At 34.6% G+C, this 18987-nt stretch overlaps 2 protein-coding genes across 2 annotated transcripts in view; one reads left to right on the top strand and one right to left on the bottom strand.

Moving 5' to 3' along the window:
• Positions 1–1142: 1142 nt before the first annotated feature.
• On the top strand, positions 1143–7217 carry LOC119839048 (DNA/RNA-binding protein KIN17). Its single transcript, XM_038365222.1, has 7 exons — positions 1143–1711; positions 2645–2837; positions 3286–3430; positions 4432–4576; positions 5269–5428; positions 6301–6423; positions 7113–7217. The coding sequence occupies exons 1-7, from the start codon at positions 1404–1406 to the stop codon at positions 7182–7184; spliced, it is 1146 nt and encodes a 381-aa protein (XP_038221150.1). The 5' UTR covers positions 1143–1403; the 3' UTR covers positions 7185–7217.
• Positions 7218–8367: 1150 nt separating this feature from the next.
• LOC119839018 (metal transporter CNNM4-like) overlaps positions 8368–18987 on the bottom strand; it is a 34539-nt gene continuing 23919 nt past the window's right edge. The window contains exons 7-15 of the mRNA XM_038365187.1: positions 18913–18985; positions 15930–16073; positions 15169–15306; positions 14668–14810; positions 13982–14108; positions 12842–12971; positions 11706–11802; positions 11096–11161; positions 8368–9698 (exon numbers count right to left, since the gene is read on the bottom strand). Coding sequence (XP_038221115.1) covers positions 9600–9698; positions 11096–11161; positions 11706–11802; positions 12842–12971; positions 13982–14108; positions 14668–14810; positions 15169–15306; positions 15930–16073; positions 18913–18985 — 1017 coding nt within the window. The 3' untranslated portion in view covers positions 8368–9599. The remainder of the gene's footprint in view (positions 9699–11095; positions 11162–11705; positions 11803–12841; positions 12972–13981; positions 14109–14667; positions 14811–15168; positions 15307–15929; positions 16074–18912; positions 18986–18987) is intronic.

Genomic DNA, 18987 nt, shown 5'->3' with positions numbered 1-18987 from the left:
ACAAGAGTTTTATCTTTATAATTTGTCATTTATCGATTAATAAGATAGTTTGTAGTATTAAACTGTATACAATATGTCACCGTAAAATTGTGAACACCGTTAGACAAAAATCTCTCTTAGAAAATATTACTTTTAATTTAAAGCATTTTTATTCGGTCGATTAAATACATCTATAGATGAAAATAAGTAAAGGAAGCCGCCTCGAGTATCAAACTTTTAACTTGAGAAGGATTAAAAGAAGTTAAAAAATTTTGCTATGTTACATGTCAACGTTTATTTGAATGTTAAATAATGATATAACCCAATATATTTTCTTATTTAGCTTATTTAGAACTATGTTTTCACTTGCAGCTTTACTCTTTTTCGCGTAGACAAATGATACGTATTACTGGTACTAGTTATTACTATCATACAGATACAAGGAATTACTAACGCTTCACCTAATAAACAAAACACACATTTTTATGACTGAAAATTTACATAACACTCGTATTGACCATATTATACTATTATTTTTTTTTTAATATTTAATGGCTTGGTTATATTATACTAGTGTTCATGATATTATAACCTAATATATTTTATCAGTGTCCTCTCAACCTAGTTATGAATATTATTTATCTATGTAGAATTGTCTATTCCCTATGGCATTGTGTGAAATTTCATAAATTAAAGAAATTTTTTATCAAAAATAAGACTTGGCTTAAAGGTTTCTTCAATTCAATTTTATTTTATGAATGGCAGTGCTGTGTTGCCACAATTTTGCCAATGTCACGTTGTGGATAGTTTTACATCTGAGATTTATAAGAGGCTCAAAAGTATCCGTCAAGCGCAGATAACTACAACACAAAAATGAAACACACAATATATAGAAATTACCATTACTACCAACACTAACCAAATTACCAACACTAAGCTAATTTGTTATGGACAAACAGTAATAATATACAAAGTATAACATAAAAACGAAAATCTACTATATTTTTGGACGCTTGATAAATATTCATAGTTTTATTTTGTTAGAAATAATAAATTTAGAAATAACATAAACAAATGGGGTACTAGTTAGTGAGAGAAGGGATTAAAGGTTTCTTAACCAAGCTACTAAATCTAAAAAAAAAGTGAAATGTCATCAGCGTCATTAGTGTCAATATAGTGTAACATTTTTGTCTCGAAATACCTTAGTGCTTGAAGTATGTTTTAATTTCAATGTGATTGATACTTTTCCTATATTAATTAATTATTTAACGTTTTTCATTTGTTTTCAAAAATATACATTTAAGTTGAGTGTACTCCGCGTTCAATGTACGTATTCACAGTTAAAACTAGTGTCTATAAAGTTTTGTAAACAGATTGAAAAACATCAATTTCGAAGCACGAAACATTAGCAACACGGCATAAAAATGGGTGGAAAAGCTGAAAAGGGCACGCCAAAGTATATAGCTAATAAAATAAAGGCGAAAGGGTTGCAGAAGCTGCGATGGTACTGCCAAATGTGTCAAAAACAGTGTCGAGATGAAAACGGGTTCAAATGCCACACAATGTCGGAATCCCACCAGAGGCAGTTGTTATTGTTCGCTGACAACGCCTCCAAGTATATAGACGAGTTTTCCAAAGAGTTCGCTGACGGGTATTTAGAGTTATTGCGAAGACAATTTGGTACGAAGCGAGTGAATGCGAATAACGTATACCAGGACTATATTTCCAATCGGTGAGTTCGTTTGATAGTGTTTTATTGTTTTTAGCGAAGATTGCACCTTAATTTCATACTATCAAGATTAAATTAACATAAACTTCATCGTTCAATGGACCTATATAGCCTATTCTTAAGAACCCACAACAAACTGCATTTGAGTCCTAAGATAAGTCCTACTACAGAAGCATGAAATCAATTCTTATTATCCCTATCTATACTATACTAATATTATAAAGCTGAAGAGTTTTTTGTTTACTGGACTGAGCTAATAAAATTACTGGACCAATTTTCAAAATTATTTCACCATTGGATATGTACATGATCTCTGAGTATCAGTTTAGTCTAGTCTTATATAGCTAGGCCATTCTGTTTTTATATAATACTAGAGACCTGGCAGTTTTGCACAATTTCAACAATACACTGTGTATATAAATCTTCTTCATGAATCACTTTCATGTCATAAAAATAACCCCATCAAAATATGTTCAGTAAATTTAAAGATTTAAGGCTACAAACACATAGATGGTGGAAACCGACTTTGTTTTTTTTTCTTAATTTGAAATGATCATGATCATCATCAGCCCTTATATGTCCCCACTGCTGGGACACAGGCCTCCTATGAGGGTTCAGGCCATTATCCACCACGCTGGCCAAGTGCAGGTTGGCAGATGTCACATGTCGTCGAACTTTTGATTCTCAGACATGCCCGTTTCCTCACAATGTTTTCCTTCACCGTTTCAAGAAGTGGTGATGTTATCTACATGCACAGATAAATTGAAAAATCAATTTTTTTTCTGCATGCTCGCCCAGTCTCAAACCCCGACTTATCGATTTTGAAGTCCAACGTCTCACCACTGAACCACCACTGCTTTTTATTTGAAATGATAATAAAAAAAAAATTAAAATGTATATCCGAAGGAATGATTGTAACTCATCAGATATTTCCAGTGAACACTTGCACATGAACGCAACACAATGGGAGACCCTCACGGACTTTGTGAAGTGGCTCGGCAGAGAGGGCAAGTGTGTGGTGGACGAAACGGAGAAGGGATGGTTCGTAGCGTACATAGACAGGGACCCGGCGGCTATCGCCGCGCAAGAGGCGAGGGCGAAAAAGGAGAAGATGGATAAAGATGATCAGGTATGAAAACTGAATTAATAGAGTATACATAAAGTACATTAATGAATAGTTAGATAGGATACAATAGATATTAATTATTATATACATAATAGGTGTGCCCCGCGGTTTCAACCGCGTAAGTCTGTATCCCATAGGAATATCGGAATAAAAAGTTGTATTTAGGATTAGTAGGATTAGTAGGATTATGAATTACTAGCTGCGCCCCGCGGTTTCACCCGCGTAAGTCCGTATCCCGTAGGAATATTGGCATAAAAAGTTGCCCATATGTTATTCCAGTTGTCCAGCTATCTACGTTTATCTAACGAATTTATTGCAATCGGTTAAGTAGTTTTTGCGTGAAAGAGTAACAAACATACTCTCACAAATTTTCGCATTTATGATATTAGTAGGATAGGAAGTAGAATTAGTAAGGTTTAATTATGAATATTTTTTTTAACATGGTTTTCAGGAGAGAATGTTAGAATTTATACAGAAGCAAGTGGAGAGGGGGAGGAAAGAGAGAGAAGATGAGGAACCGAAATATACAGAGTTCAAACGAGAGAGCAGCCAAGAGAGACTCACGCTTAATTTGAATTTGAAACGAAAGACCCAGGGTGATTATACATTTATATGGTTTCGCATCAAATTGCGATTTGTTAATTATATTACACTAGCTGCGCCCCGCGGTTTCACCCGCGTAAATCCATATCCCTTAGACATATCGGGATAAAAAGTTGCCTATCTGTAATTCCAGTTGTCCAAGCTGTCTATGTACCAAATTTCATTGCAATCGGTGCAGTAGTTTTTGCGTGAAAGAGTAACAAATAAACACCCATCCGCACGAACTTTCGCATTTATTATATGTGTAGGACTAGCTAAATCCAGACTAGAATCTATCTCTGTACCAAATTTCATGCAGTATCCGTATGGAGATTAGCTGTTTTCGGGTGAAAGGCTAACAAACATCCATACAACCATCCTTTCTTACGAACTCGCGATTATAATATTAGTAGGATATGTTGTGATAATGCATTTGAAACATCACATGAAAACTTAAGCAATAGCTGAAAACATAATTATTTATAGCTTAAATAAAATAAAAAATATACATATGTATGTGAGAAATTTGAAAAAAAAAGTTATATTATTTCCAAATTTGTCATTTATAAACCATTTCATTGCTATAAAACTTAAAATTAAATTTAACAAAGATACAATATTGTAATCGTTGAAATAATGTTTCGTATTGGTTGTGATGATTCTTAGTCATCTCAATAGATGGCGTGGGGTGCCCCTTAGGCACATGAAACCGAAAGAGGAGAAGAAATTCGATTACTATGGCGGGATCACGGGTTGCCGACAGGCTAGGCGTTGCTACGGTTTCGCAAAAAAAGCGTTTTCGAATCCCGCCTGGCGATCAAATTTTTTCTTTTTCAAAATTTTTCATTTTTCATTTTTCATTTTATTGATATTTATTATGTATCTTATAAAGATTTATAAATGATGCAAACATAAACTTAATATATAAACATATTTATAAAGCATTTCATTGCTATTCAACTAAAAATTAAAAATATACATATATATTTATATTAATATATATATTTAATTACAGAAAAGCATGAGTTAGCCAAATCGGCCCTACATACAATAAAAGTTAAACCAGAGGCGTCAAGCAAAAAGCAAAAGTCTGACAGTAGAAGCAATGCCCTCGACGAAATTATGGAGATGACCGAGAGGCAGAGGGAGAAAGCTAATAGGTGAGCGAGATGGATAGGTTGCACTAGCTGTTGGTTAGAGCGAGACGCACGATAGCTCTGTCTCTGATCGTGAAAAGGGAGGGATAATGCTTTGCGATTGTTTGTTCAGTGATATACATAATTAAATTGTTTTAATTTTTAAATATAATTTAAAAATAACTAAATATTATTATTCCTGGATGCTTATATATTATGTGCTATAGGCAAAGCTGGGGCTAGTTATTGTAATTCGCACTTTCAAATAAACTCAAAAGCTGTATATTATTGGTATAGATTTTCAACCAACTTTACAAAAAGTAGGTTGTGGTAGGTAGTGTGGGTTCTCAAATCGATTGTGCCTTTTTTTGGATTTGTTTCCACCGAACTTTTGAATGAGTGAACTAATTTTGATAATCCTGTGATTATTTGAAAGCTGGTTCCCTGTAAATCACCATCTAAATTCGCTCTAATTCTGACAATTTACTTTGTTAATAATAATTAAATTGTGTAATCCAAATGTCATCAGGGGCCACTGAAAATCAGTGGTGCGAATGGTTATTTTTTATCATTCGCACCAGATACTGAGTTAGCCCCTTTTGTCAACGGATAAATATTGTTGTGTTTGTGTTGTTTTTATATGTATCTTTTTATGTTGTGAATTTTTGTGCTGTTGACAATAAATATTTATTATTATTTTTTTTTCCTCCTTTCAGAAAAGACTACTGGTTAGCGGAAGGTATAATTGTGAAAATTATAACGAAAACGCTCGGCGACAAGTTCTACAAACGGAAGGCCGTCGTCGAGAGGGTCATAGACAAGTACGGCGCTCATGTCAAACTGACAGATGACAATGTCAAATTGAAGCTCGACCAGGTGGGGAAATTGTTGCCATATGTATATAATCTTTATATATATAAAATTCTCGTGTCACAGTTTTCGTTGCCATACTCCTCCGAAACGGCTTGACCGATTCCTCTGAAATTTGGTAAGCATATTGGGTAGGTCTGAGAATCGGCCAACATCTATTTTTTATCCCGATATTCCTACGGGATACGGTCTTACGCGGGTGAAACCGCGGGGCGCAGCTAGTATAATATATGAATATTACAGTATTTAAGATTTTAGAGTTTCTTTTTTTCTTCCATTATGGCATAAAGTTTCAACTATTTGCCAGTGTCAAGTTTATAAAGGTAGGGAAACAAATTTTCTTTAAAGATTTAAGCATAAGTAACTAATATATTACTAAATATTAGTTTATAGTTTTATAGCATTGAGATGCTTTATAAATGTGATTTCTTGTTTTATTTTTCATATCTCTGGATTTTTATACGCTTTTAACGCGCCTGTGTCTTAGATGTATTAAAAATAAATAGTATATTTTTCATATTCATATGTTTATATATGAGAAATAAATTGTATTTTTACGCTTGTAAAGAATCCATTATACTGCAACCATTTAATCAATTTAAGAAATTTAACTTTAGAACAGAAAACATTTTATTGTAGAGTCAGCAAAAAGCACGCCTTTGCTACTAGTCTTACTAAAACAAAAAAAAATAGGTTCCATTAAAAAAAAAAAAGTGATAAAGAATTTTTTTAATATAAAGTTTTCAAATATATGAAGATGTAAATAAAGTCTTTTAAAATTCATGAACCGTTTTCTAAATAGATTTTTTTAGCTTAAATAATTAATATGCATTTAATATTCAAAAAGTTACATAGACACTTTTGTCTGTCCGTCTCAGAATCACGTGGAAACGGTGATACCGTCGCCGGGCCGTGTGGTGCGCTTCGTGAATGGAGCCTACCGGGGCCTAGTGGGCACTTTGCAGCATGTCGACACTGATAATTTTTGCTGTCAAGTAGAAGTAAGTCAGTTTCTCTATTTAATGATAATCGCACTATCACACTCATATTATAAATGTGAAAGTTTGTATGTTTGAATGTTTGTCCGTCGATCACGCTGGAACTACTGAACGGATATTGATGAATTTTGGTGTACAGACAGGGTATGATCTGACTTGGGTGATAGGATATTTTTTATCCTGATTAAATGATCTCTTGGCATAAAACAGGAATCTTGATATCCGGGCGGAGCCGGGACGAGCGTCTAGTATGGTAATAGTTTTGTTTCTGCTTTTGAAAAAAAAGAGATACTTGTATGTCTGGAAATGTGACTTATAAATTTTTAAGAGTATATGCGCTGTTTCCTCGCAGAGACACTGTTAAATTGTGATTTATTACACTGTTATTTTTAGTTTAAATTTTAAATATTTCTCAGTATTATATTTATTTTAAATTATATATCATTATATTAATTTATATTTTTTATTAGTTTAGTTTTAGAAAGTTATTCTGTTTATTTGCTTATTTGTTTTTTTCATATCTTTCGTTTCTCGTCGTAACTTTGTGTCTGGAGACGATAACCATAGACTATACATATATACTAGAGACAGTGACATAGACTAGATTTATTGCTGTGAAACATATCTCCCATAGTACTTTCTAGTGAAAAAAATCTAGTATATAATTTTTTTTATTAATAATAAATTTTCAGGTTACGGAAGGACCTCTGAAAGGACGATTAGTGAAAAATGTACAGTACGAAGATATAAGTAAATTAGCGTGATATTGTAATTGTATCAATAAATTATTTTTTTATGTGTGTTTTTTGACATTGCTGCCCTCATTTTGCATCTCATTCAAGTAGTGACCAGGGATCCAGGCCAGTGCTACATGAATATTTTTCATATGACATCCGAATAGGAGCTCTTTAATTTTGAGGATAATCGGATGTTTCATCATCATCATCATCAGCCATATATGTTCCCACTTCTGTGACACAGGCCTCCTATGAGGGTTCAGGCCATAATCCACCACGCTGGCCAAGTGCGGGTTGGCAGTGTCACATGTCGTTAAACTTTTTTTTTTATTCTTAGACAAGCCGGTTTCCTCACGATGTTTTCCTTCACCGTTTTAAGCAGTGGTTATGTTATCAACATGTGCAGATAAATTGAAAAATCAATTTATTTCCTGCACGCTCGCCCGGTCTCGAACCCCGACTTATCGATTTTGAAGTCCGAGGTTCTCACCACTGAGCGGCCACTGCTGATCGGATGTTTAACTTTGGTTAAACAATGGTAAAATGTTAGATGCTAAAGAGTAGGCAACTTTAGGAGTCGGAACATATTAGAGTTATCCAAGTCATGAGACAGACTCTAAAATAGCTAAGGCCTCTCGAATATAAAGGCGGGCATTGCGGCATAGCATTAAAGAAAATTTTGGTACCCAGACTGCAATGCCCACATTATTCACATTAGATACCTTGGAAGCATCCATAAAAACAGTTGACCATTCCTGGAACTCTTCAGCTATGATTCTATTGATCCGGTCCGTATTTTTTGAGAGTAAACAAAACTTTTTCGTTCACATGCTTCTAAAAAAACACTAGTTTTTGAATTTTGGGCAGATGATACACATTTAACTGACCTGTTTTTCTATATGGACAAGTAGGTGATCAGCCTTCTGTGTTCTGACAGACCGAGTCATTTTTTGCGTCCTTAACAGTATTGAACCCAGGGCCTTTTGCATCTGCGCTCACGTGTTCCAAGGAGGCGGCCAATTTTTAATGGTCATCTTTTAAAGTATCATCAATACATAAATTAAAATTGAATATAAATCTTTTCGATTTATAATAATTCTCGTTTCCAAATAAAACACAAAATTAATCAATAAACATATATTTTGCATTCGATTGTACAATAAAATTCATAAATACAATGTTACAAATATTTAAATAACGCGTAATATACGTAATAAAATGGACTTACTGATCGAAAGGTTACTAGGTAATAAGGCACCATACGGAAGGATAGTATATTTTATTCATACATTATTATAGAAACATGTGAAATATTCATAAAAATTTATTCTAGCATAGAACTAGAATAAAATAATTGATTCAATAATAAAAAAAATAATTGTGATGATATTGATAATAATGGATTAAAAATGGACGTCGTCTATTTAAAATAAGTACCATATTTGTTCTTACTTACTAAATAGCGCCATCTGACGACAAATTGCAAAACAATATTTGAAAGCTACGTTACGTCAGCGAGCGCTATAACTACTACGTATAATTAAATCGCAAATGCCTTTAAATACTTTGAAAAACTAAACCTAGCTTATATCTGCAACAAATGTAATTTTACATTAAGCATTCACCGCGAATTTGTCATATTGCAAGGCAGTGTTGCCCTCTACTGATAGTAGAATAAACGGTTGGACCACAAAAATAGAACTCGAATTTCGATAAAAAGAATCTCACACATCCATAGAGAATTAATAATAGAAAAAATCAAATTAATGTGGATTAAAAAAAGTATATCGATGAGTTTATGGTGAGTATTAAAAATTATACATTAATTTTAAATTATTAACTAGAGGTCTTTATGTAAGTTATTCTTAGCAACATTAACTACACTCACAAATAAATCATAAACAAGTATTCTTTGTTCAAACGTAGTTATAGGAACTTTTTTTATCATTCTATTTTTGTGGTAAAACAGTTTTGGTAATAAAATGGCGCCAAAACTTTTGAAAGATCATTGTAGTGACTTTAAAAAATTTATGTTATTCCGAGTTTGAATAATATTTAATGTTAAATTTATGTAATATATTTCTGAATTCCACTTTTAAACTTAACTAATCATAAACTTTCAACAATAATTTTGTACTTTCAACTAGGTACATAGAATGTTTACTTTTAATAACATTTTTCACCAAAGCATAACATACGTAAAATGCGAACACTTTGGCGCCATTTCGATACAGATAAAAAATAACGTGGCGGCCGGAAACAACACATAAAAATAAACATAATTAAGTAACAAGACGTGTGATTATAAAAAAACATTATATTATTATTAAAAGTAAAATTGTAAAAAAAAAACTTTAAAATTAATATTCATTAACAACACTGCATTTTCGCTTTTCAGACGCCATTAATTCTACCTATATTTTAGATTTTGGTAGTTTTGTGCTACTTTTTTAGTAGTTTCTCTTCTTCTGGATTTTTCGTTTCGGGTTCCGCAGTTTTGAACGTAGAGTTTGTGAGTAGGCTTGAGGGTTGTGGGACAAACTGAAAAAAAAAATCAATGGTCAAAATTCTATTAAAAAACTAAAGCATAGCAATAGTATATACAGAAGTACGGGCGAAGTTTCCCCCCAACCTCCTCTATTTCAATAATTTGTATCTTTAAAGTAAAAAAAGTAAAGTTTTTTTTTTAAAGTAAATTATTTTGTTTTTATTTATTAAGACATAAATTGCTCTTCTTATGTTATTTTATACAACAAATTCATTTTTAATCAAAAGAGGATCATCACAATTTTGGTGGCTTAATGGTTAAGGACCTCGTACTTCAAATGTCGTGGGTTTGAGACCAGAAAAGTATGCAAGAAATTAATTATATTTAAAGTTTTAATATTTAAATTTTTCTCCATACTATCCACATAACTGCTCGAAACGGGCACAGAAAACATCGTAAGGAAACCGGCATGTCCAAGAATAAAAAATTCGACGACATGTGACATCTGCCAAGACACATGCTAGTGGTGGAATGGCCTGAACCCTCATAAGAGGCCCGTGTCCCAGCAGTGGGAACATATATGGGCTTGTGATGTATACATATAAAAACTTTTTACTATCTCTATTGATATAAAAAAATATAATATATAGATATTTTTTTAAGCTAGCTACCTACCTAACTATTCCCTTTCCTCAACTTATATAACTACTTATAATATATAAATACTTTATACCTGACTTCTAGACTTTAATATCTAGTTTTAGGCACATCCAGTGTCTAAGCGGCGTGAAAACATTCAATTTAATTAAACATACTTTATGTGATAACTGTATGAAACAAAAATTTATTGCCAGTATCAAAAAATAATTGACAATGTTATCATCACTATTTTATATGACAATAACTATTCGTATTTTCTTGTTTTTGATTTTACGCGAGTATCGTACATTAAGAATTTGAAATTTTAATGGATTTTAAACGCGATTTCTTTCATGTCATGAGTTAAAAATTTAATCTTAGTCTCCACGTGATCACGCTCGCTGTAAAGTGTTTGAAACATCGCCTTGAATAATATAATGAATAAATCGCGTTTAAAATCCATTAAAAAGTCCTAAATTCAGAATGATTATGATCAAATAGAAATCATAAGTACTCTAAATAATATAAAAAATAAATGCTTTCTTGCATTTTTATCACCTATATACCTAACCTAGATTTAACTACAATTTTTATAATAACTACCCTTCCACCCCCGGCTTTACCCGCGTAATCAGACAAAATAATAAACAGTTCCGGTGCTATCCAGGTGTTTTACAAACACAAAAAAACACAGAGAACCTCTTCTTTTGAAGTTGCTTAAATATTTCAATATGTATGTAATAGACATACAATGTAATAGACCTATGGGGATTTCTTCTGGACAAATGGCGAATTAAAAAAAAAATCTCACCTGCTTCGAGGGCGTCGTCTTTTCGTTTTCAACAATATCATCCAAACGATCTCCCTCGCGTAATAGCTGAAATAAAAAAAGTAAAAAAAACTGTTTTTTTTTTTAATACATAATTGCTTTCCCATAAACGAAAAACTCTGAAAGAATTAGAATAATACAAGAACTAGAAATAGATATGACAAGACATCAATTTAACTTTCAAATAAACAGATTGGTATAAATCGGTTGATTCAGTGAAAAGTTACGAGATAACAGACAAAAAAACAGTCGACTTGACAATCTCAATTTATTGAAGTCGGTTGAATATAAATTGAGCAAATATTAATTATGATGTATAACCTTCAAATTGTCCGATATAGACTAAATTGAAATAGGACCGCACGGAAGGCACCAACAAATAAAAAATCAATCACCAAAATCGATTCATCCAATCGATAGCTCCGACTTAACAAACACAAAAAATGACAGTCAAATTGAGCACCTCCATTTTTGAAGTCGTTTAAAAAACAACGGACTTTTAAACATGCTTTTGTGTTTTATAAATGGACATAAGTGGTCCAAAGCGTCTAGTACAATGCGAAGATGTTTTTCCCGAATATCGTTTTCTCACCTTATCAACCTCCGGCTCGATTTGTTCATTGGTACCGCCTTTATTCAAAACACCCTTCTCCATTAGAGTCGCGCGTTTAGCCGCTAAGTACATGGATCTGTGAATAGATAGATAGTTATAGATATGTATTTTAATTATTTATGGAACAGAAAATATCAGAGATACAAGAAAATAGGTTTGGCGCGAAAAAAATGGTGTCGGTAAAACAGTTTGAATTGAAAAGATTGTCGGTAATAATCTTACTGTGTCGGTAAAACAGTTTGAACTGTTTTAACTGTTTTAACTGTTTTACCGACACAATTTCTTTCAATTTTATAACAATCTATACATATGAATCCTTATTTACCTTGGTCCCGAAACCACGTGTGAGCGGATGGACTGATTTAAAAAATTAATAACTACTGGAAAGCTGCAATTGCACTGAGTCGAAACCGAGGCGAACAGCCAGTATATTATAATATTAGAAAGGATTTTTTTTAAGAATATAAGTATATCTTTATTGTCGGTGAAATAGTTTTATAAATTTTAGCGCCATCTATGCTAGTAAAAAAAATTCGCTTCCAATGTTGTCTGTATGAATGCTTAGATCATAATAAGCGATGGGGCGTTTTAAATTAATAGATACACTTTATCATGAACCACTGTTCGAGAGTAAATTTTTTCTATAAAAATACGTTTCTGCAAAAAATGTCTCAGATGTATCTATCATTCCAGTTTCTAGACTATCCTAGTTATCGAGGAACAAAATACAAAAAAAAAGAATAATCGAAACGAGAACCTCGTTTTTCTGGAACGTCGGTTAAATACCACCTTATAAACGGAGCACGCTTCGGCATGAATTGGTCAGTTCGCAGCTGGGAAGTACCACAATCTCACAGAAGAGCAGCTTGAAATAGCAGCATACTACTGTGTTTCTTTCAGTGAGTGGGGGAACCGGTAGCCCATATCCTGCTCCTTACCCATCCCAGTCCTTTCCTTTATTCCTCTCGTCGATCCATTCTTAATCCCTTTCCAATTTGATCGGAAATCTGTGGAGGCGTAAGGTCTGCAATCGACCTTACGCTTCCAAATGTCCACGGGCGGAGGTAGCGCTTACCATCCAGTGACCCACCAGCTCCATCCGACATAAAACCCACCTCTTGATGGTGAGATAGTACAATTCGGCGATCGCCTTCACGGAGTAGTCCGGGACGAAGGTGTGACGCAGCATCGAGTCCATGTTGAGGTTCTGCAGGGAGCCGAGGGTGGAAGGTGCCGGCGATTCCGCTGGAAATTGCAGGAAATATTATTATTAAATTCAATTTAATGATACTTATTCATATTGTATAATTCTACTAATATTATAAATGCGAAAGTTTGTAAGGATGTGTGTGTTGCGTTTGTTGCTCTTTCACGCAAAAACTACTGAACCGATTGCAATGAAATTTGGTACGTAGACAGCTGGACAACTGGAATAACATATAGGCAACTTTTTATTCGAATATTCCAACGGGATACGGACTTACGCGGCGGAAATCGCGGGGCGCAGCTAGTATTTATATATTTTTGTCTTATATATACAAATCCCGTGTCACAGTTTTAGTTAGCGAACTCCTCCGAAACGGCTGGACCGATTATTATGAAATTTTGTTTGTGTGCATATCGAGTATGTCTGAGAATCGGTCAACATCCATTTTTCATACCCCTAAATGATAAGAGTAAGGCAGAACAGCGTTTGCCGGGTGCAGCTAGTAGTGTTAAATGTGTTTGTTTGTTTGGATGCTTGCCCGTCAATCGCGCTGAAACTACTGAACGGACTTTCATGACATTTGGAAATATTTTGGAATTTCCTGAAATGTTTGAGTTAACTCAAGTGGAAACATTAGGAAAACTGTAAGATTTTTAAATTTTAAATCACCATCAATTCGTTTTACTGTTGCCCCTGGGTACACTGAGTAATGTCGTTTTTTTAATTCAACCAGATACACAGTCCCCCCAGGGTATCTACACACTCACCGAGTCCCACGTCTTACAAGGAAGCACCTACCTGCCTTAATTTTAAAGTACCCCCCCCAATTCGTTCTACTCGCATTCCCAGGGGTATATCACACAGTCCCCCCAGGGGGTGCACACACTTATCCAGCACCATATACTACATGAAAGCACTTTAGTGTCTCAATATTAAAGCACCATAAATTCCCTAAACTATCAATCCCAGGGGTACAACACACAGACAGGTCTTCGATTGAATTCACCCAGACACACACACAGTCCCCCCGGGAGGTGCACACACTCACCCAGCCCCACGTTCTGCGTGAGCGCCTGCACGCCGAAGTACGTGAAGGGCCCCGCCTCGAACACGAGGTTTTCGCGCCCCACCGTCACCTCCACGCGCCCCTCCAGGATCAGCACGAAGTAGTCCACCTAGAGGAAGGGGGGGGAGTTTATTATTAATAACTAGCTTTTTGTAATTTTTTTTTTTTATACAAAATTAGTATGTTTTGTATAGTACAAAAATTTCGCCAAACTGCTAAGCAGGTTTTCGCCCCGGCTTCGCCCGTGGTACATATATAGCCTATGTCACTCAATGAAGATGTGGCTGACTAATGGTGCTGGAATTTTTTAAATCCGTCCAACGGTTTTTGACTGACTACTTTACAAACATACAAAAGTTTCCTCTTATAATATTAGTGTAGAAATGAAACTTACACTACATAGTATAAAACTAAGTCGCCGTTGCTCAAATCTTTAAAACTGCGCAACGGATTTTGATGCGTTTTTTTTTTACAGATAGAGCGATGCAAGTGGAAGGTTTATATAACAGATAGAGCGATGCAAGAGGAAAAGAAGGAGGTTTATATGTACAATAACATCTATTAAACTACTCCGAATTCAACTTAAACGAAGCCCATTCATTATTCATCTCTTCTTAAACTCTTTTCACTGCCCCCCCCCCCTCTCCTCCTCTCCGCTTCCCACTCACCGGCTTCCCCTCCTGGTACACGAACCGCTTGGGGTCGTTCTTCTCCTCATCGCCGCGGAGCCTGATGTGCTGGATCACATCCTGCTTGAGGAGTCTGCGCAGCACCGTCTCCGATATCATGTCAGCCCTGAACGGGTCGACGCCTGGAAGATAGATGAATAAAGATATATATAACTATTTTTAGCTAAAACTTTCAAATATAACAAGAATCATCACAATAGGTTCACTCAGTCGAAAGTTTTGAGGTAAACACTGACAGCTATTTAAATGAAAATATCATCAAACTTGTATATTTGTAATTCAAACGATTGTTCACAGAAAATAGTGACGACATCTAGAACTTTCTCAGCATACACACAACTTCCAGAACATATCAGCAATTACTGCTTACTTTACTACTTTCGACACATAAAACATCCTTTGAATTCTCGTAATTTTTTTTTCAGCAAACACTGATAACTTTCTCAGCAAACGCTGATAACATTCTCAGCAATTACTGACTTGTGCTCAAGAACTGGAAGGTGGCCAGCACGAGCTGTGGCGACACGTGCACACGCTGATGCTGGTGCCCAGCGAACGCTGCGATATCGTGCAGCTTGTTTAGCGGCCGGGCTAGACGCTTTTTGGTACGGTTGTCCGCTGAAAGATAAGAAATGAGCTATAAGACGCAGTTTTATTTATAAGAATGTAAAGAGAATACTTAATAATGTGAACAAAAATTTTACTTTCATTCTTTAAAAGAAAGAAAACTGCGTTCAAACATTCCAAATGCGAAATTTGTAAATTTCTTACCGATAACATATAAAAAAATTCCCTAAGAATGGAGTTACAAGATTTCAAGGCCTTTGCTTAACATTGGTCCAGCAGTGAAAGAGTATCAGGTCAGTATCACAGACCAGTTCTTTGTAACTATTATTATGTATATATCTAGAATTAAAAATGTAAAATGACATAATAAATGATTAAACTACAGAGTTCTTGCCGGCTCTTCTCTGCAGAAACTGCCTTCCGAACCGTTAGTAAATGTTATAACTGTGTTATGACGATTCCAGTGCTTCTTTAAGAAGTCTAATTAAACAAATGTTTGAGTTCTGAGCTTCAGTTTGATTTTACAGCACAATTTAAGGCATTTTCGTATAATGACAACAAAAAAATAAAGCGGAATTATATTATATATTAAATATTCCATTAAATTGACCTACTCTAACTTTTTCTTCCCACTTTGACTAATTCCTTCCACTTTATCATCACCACACACTTACATATCACATCGCTCTCGTCCACGATCTCCGCCTGAATCATCTCCTCGATGACATCCTCCAGCGTCACCAGGCCGACGGTCTCGTACACCGGATCCCCGTCGCCCTCTTCGATGCGTTGCACGAACGCCATGTGGCCCTTGTGACCTGGAAGGTAAGAACCCTCATCTCTATCTTTGTTCACACTCTACCCTGTCCATTCTAGCTTTTTTATGCCATAAGCGGGCAACTGAGCTGGTGGTTCGCCTGATGGTAAGCGACCACCACGGCCCATGAACTTTCGCAGCGCTAGTGCCTCTGCGAATGCGCTTCCAGCGTTTAAAGGAAAGGAGTAAGGAAAAGGAAACTTTATATATATAAATACTAACTATTATATTAACTAGCTGATGCCCGCAGCTTTGCCCGCGAAGTCTTTGATACAAACTTCCCTCCGCTCCGGGGTAGAATTTATCAGCTCGATCAATGCAGTAGTTTGTGGTGTGGTCGTATCCAGTCAGTCAGTCATTCACTCAGTGGTGGATTTACACTAGGGGCAGTCGGGGCTAGTGCCCAGGGCGGCAGATTTTATAGGGCGGCAAAATTTGAAAAAAATTTTTTTTGGTATAATCAAAAATTTTTAATAGGAATTTTTTATTCTTTTTAATTAATCATTTCATCACATTCAAGACAGTAGTATATTAATTAATTAATCGAATAATTTCTTAAAAATTTAATAATTTGTCGGTCTCATTAACTTAAGCTTAACGAAAATCTTATACTTTTGAATCTTATCAACTGGCAACTGTATTATTAAAGTACATAAACAATATGTGTAATAAATTATTTGCAATACATGAAATATTTTAATTATTTAAAAAAACAAATCAATGAAATTTCAGTGATGAGGCGGCATTTTTTCCAGTGCCCAAGGGCGGCAGAAATTTAAATCCGGCCCTGCATTCACCTCTGCGTTTTAATGTGTTAAGAGTTTTTATAAAATATTTTCGATTCAATCGCGTAATAAAAATACATTCCCAAGGGATCGCTTGTTCTCCGGAAAAAATCACATCATAGAATCTCTTCGTTGCAACGTGACAGAAAGACAACCAAACAAATACTATCGCATTTATGATGCCAACACCAATTATGGTATTAGGTTATGATATTGCCAATGAAAGTCATCCTTTACTTTCGTTTTATTTTATAGGCATAAAACAAATGCAGACATTTTCCGGGTTTTATCAGAATATAAAGTTTTTAAGTTTTCTACGACTAAAAGACCAACATTTACATAAAAAACAATTAATAACATGATTAAAAACATGTAACCACAGCACAAGCTGGTGCACCATAAAATAAACCAGACCCTATCGCCTATTGTTAACCATACATTGTCTAACCCATAAATCGAACTGAACACGCGGACCGCGATAAAATGAGCACCATACATCCATCATCCTACTTCCTATCCAACTAATATTATAAATGCGATAGTTTGTACGGATGTGTGTGCGTTTGTTGCTCTTTTACGCAAAAACTACTGAACCGATTGCAATGAAATTTGGTACGTAGACAGCTGAACAACTGGAATAACATATAGGCAACTTTTTATCCCGACATTCCTACGGCATACGGACTTATGCGGGTGAGACCACGGCGCGTAGCTAGTCCATTATATTTCTGGCAACCGTTCTGCTTCCAGTGAAAGTGAAGCTGTATAAAAATAGCTAGGCATCTAGCTCGTCCACTCTAAGAAGCAATGTTTTTTTTGCAATTTTGGCTATTATATTATATATTAATATTTCTTACCTTTACTGAACTTAATATATAATATAAATTCCGTGTCACATGTCCACGATGGACGCCTAAACTTCTCAAACGATTTTATTCAAATATGCACACCGTGTGCAGTTTGATCTAACTTAAAAGATAGGACAGTTTTTATTATTTCAATTGAGGGAAATAATAATAATAAATAAAAAATAAATATTTAATCTATATATATAAATCAGTATCTATAAATACGTGTCACAATGTCAGTTACCATACTCTTCCGATACTTTTGGACCGATTCTCGTGATATTTTGCGTGCACATAGTGGTCTGCGAATTTGAAAGAAAGAAAGAAAGAAAGAACAATTTACTTCAACACACACAAACACACGAATAGTAAAAATACATAAAAACAAAAAAATGAAATGAAAAAAAAACACGATAAGAGAATGAAAAAAAAAAGAAATAAATATAAATTACGTGTGGTTGCGTGCGCCAAAAAAGGATGCCACTCAGTATATTTGAGGAAGAACACCTCAATACTTAATAATAATTTGCCAATTTTAATAATGATAAGAGTAAGGTGGAACAGTTTTTAGTACATAATATATCTAAATGAGGCAAGGAATCAGTTAAATGCTACACGAATTATTTTATTTAATAAATTTAAGAAAAAATATTACTTAAGTGAATTTAAAACGTATTTTTAAGCATTTCTACTTAAACAAATTATAGTAATTATATATGGATATAGATAAAAATTTGAATGTATTGTTTTAGTATGTTTAAACTAATCTACTTATTTAGACAGTTATAACCAGAATTGTACTATTGTAAATTTTATTGTATACGCACCTTACTTTAAATTGACCGCCTCCTTGGTACAGTGGTTAACGCATGATCGTAGAACCGAGGGGTCCTGGGTTCAATTCCCGGTGGGGACGCACAAAAAAAAAAATGTCTCGGTCTGGCAGGACACAGAAGGCTGATCACCTACTTGTCCGTAAAGAAAATCGATCAGTGAAACAGATGTATATTATCTGCCCCATACCCCACTAGGGGATACGGGACTTCACTTACCTTACTTTAAACCTATGTAGTTTTTCCTTAGTTACTACACAACATTTAACTTCTTAATTTTTTTGTTCTGATAATAATAAAAAAAAAAACCCGAACCAGTTCAAAACGCTATATTTCATCTGGGACTTGCGAAAACAGTCACTAGATCCACTGACCTTCCTTGAACTGCTTCAGCATCACGTCCAGGGTGACGTCCTCGAAGACGAAGTTGCACGGGTTCTGGTAGTACT

The sequence above is a fragment of the Zerene cesonia genome, unplaced genomic scaffold, assembly GCF_012273895.1.
Source record: "Zerene cesonia ecotype Mississippi unplaced genomic scaffold, Zerene_cesonia_1.1 Zces_u007, whole genome shotgun sequence".
Lineage (NCBI taxonomy): Eukaryota > Metazoa > Arthropoda > Insecta > Lepidoptera > Pieridae > Zerene > Zerene cesonia.
The sequence above is the reverse complement of the archived record's forward strand: the minus strand, read 5'-3'. Positions and strand labels throughout refer to the sequence as shown.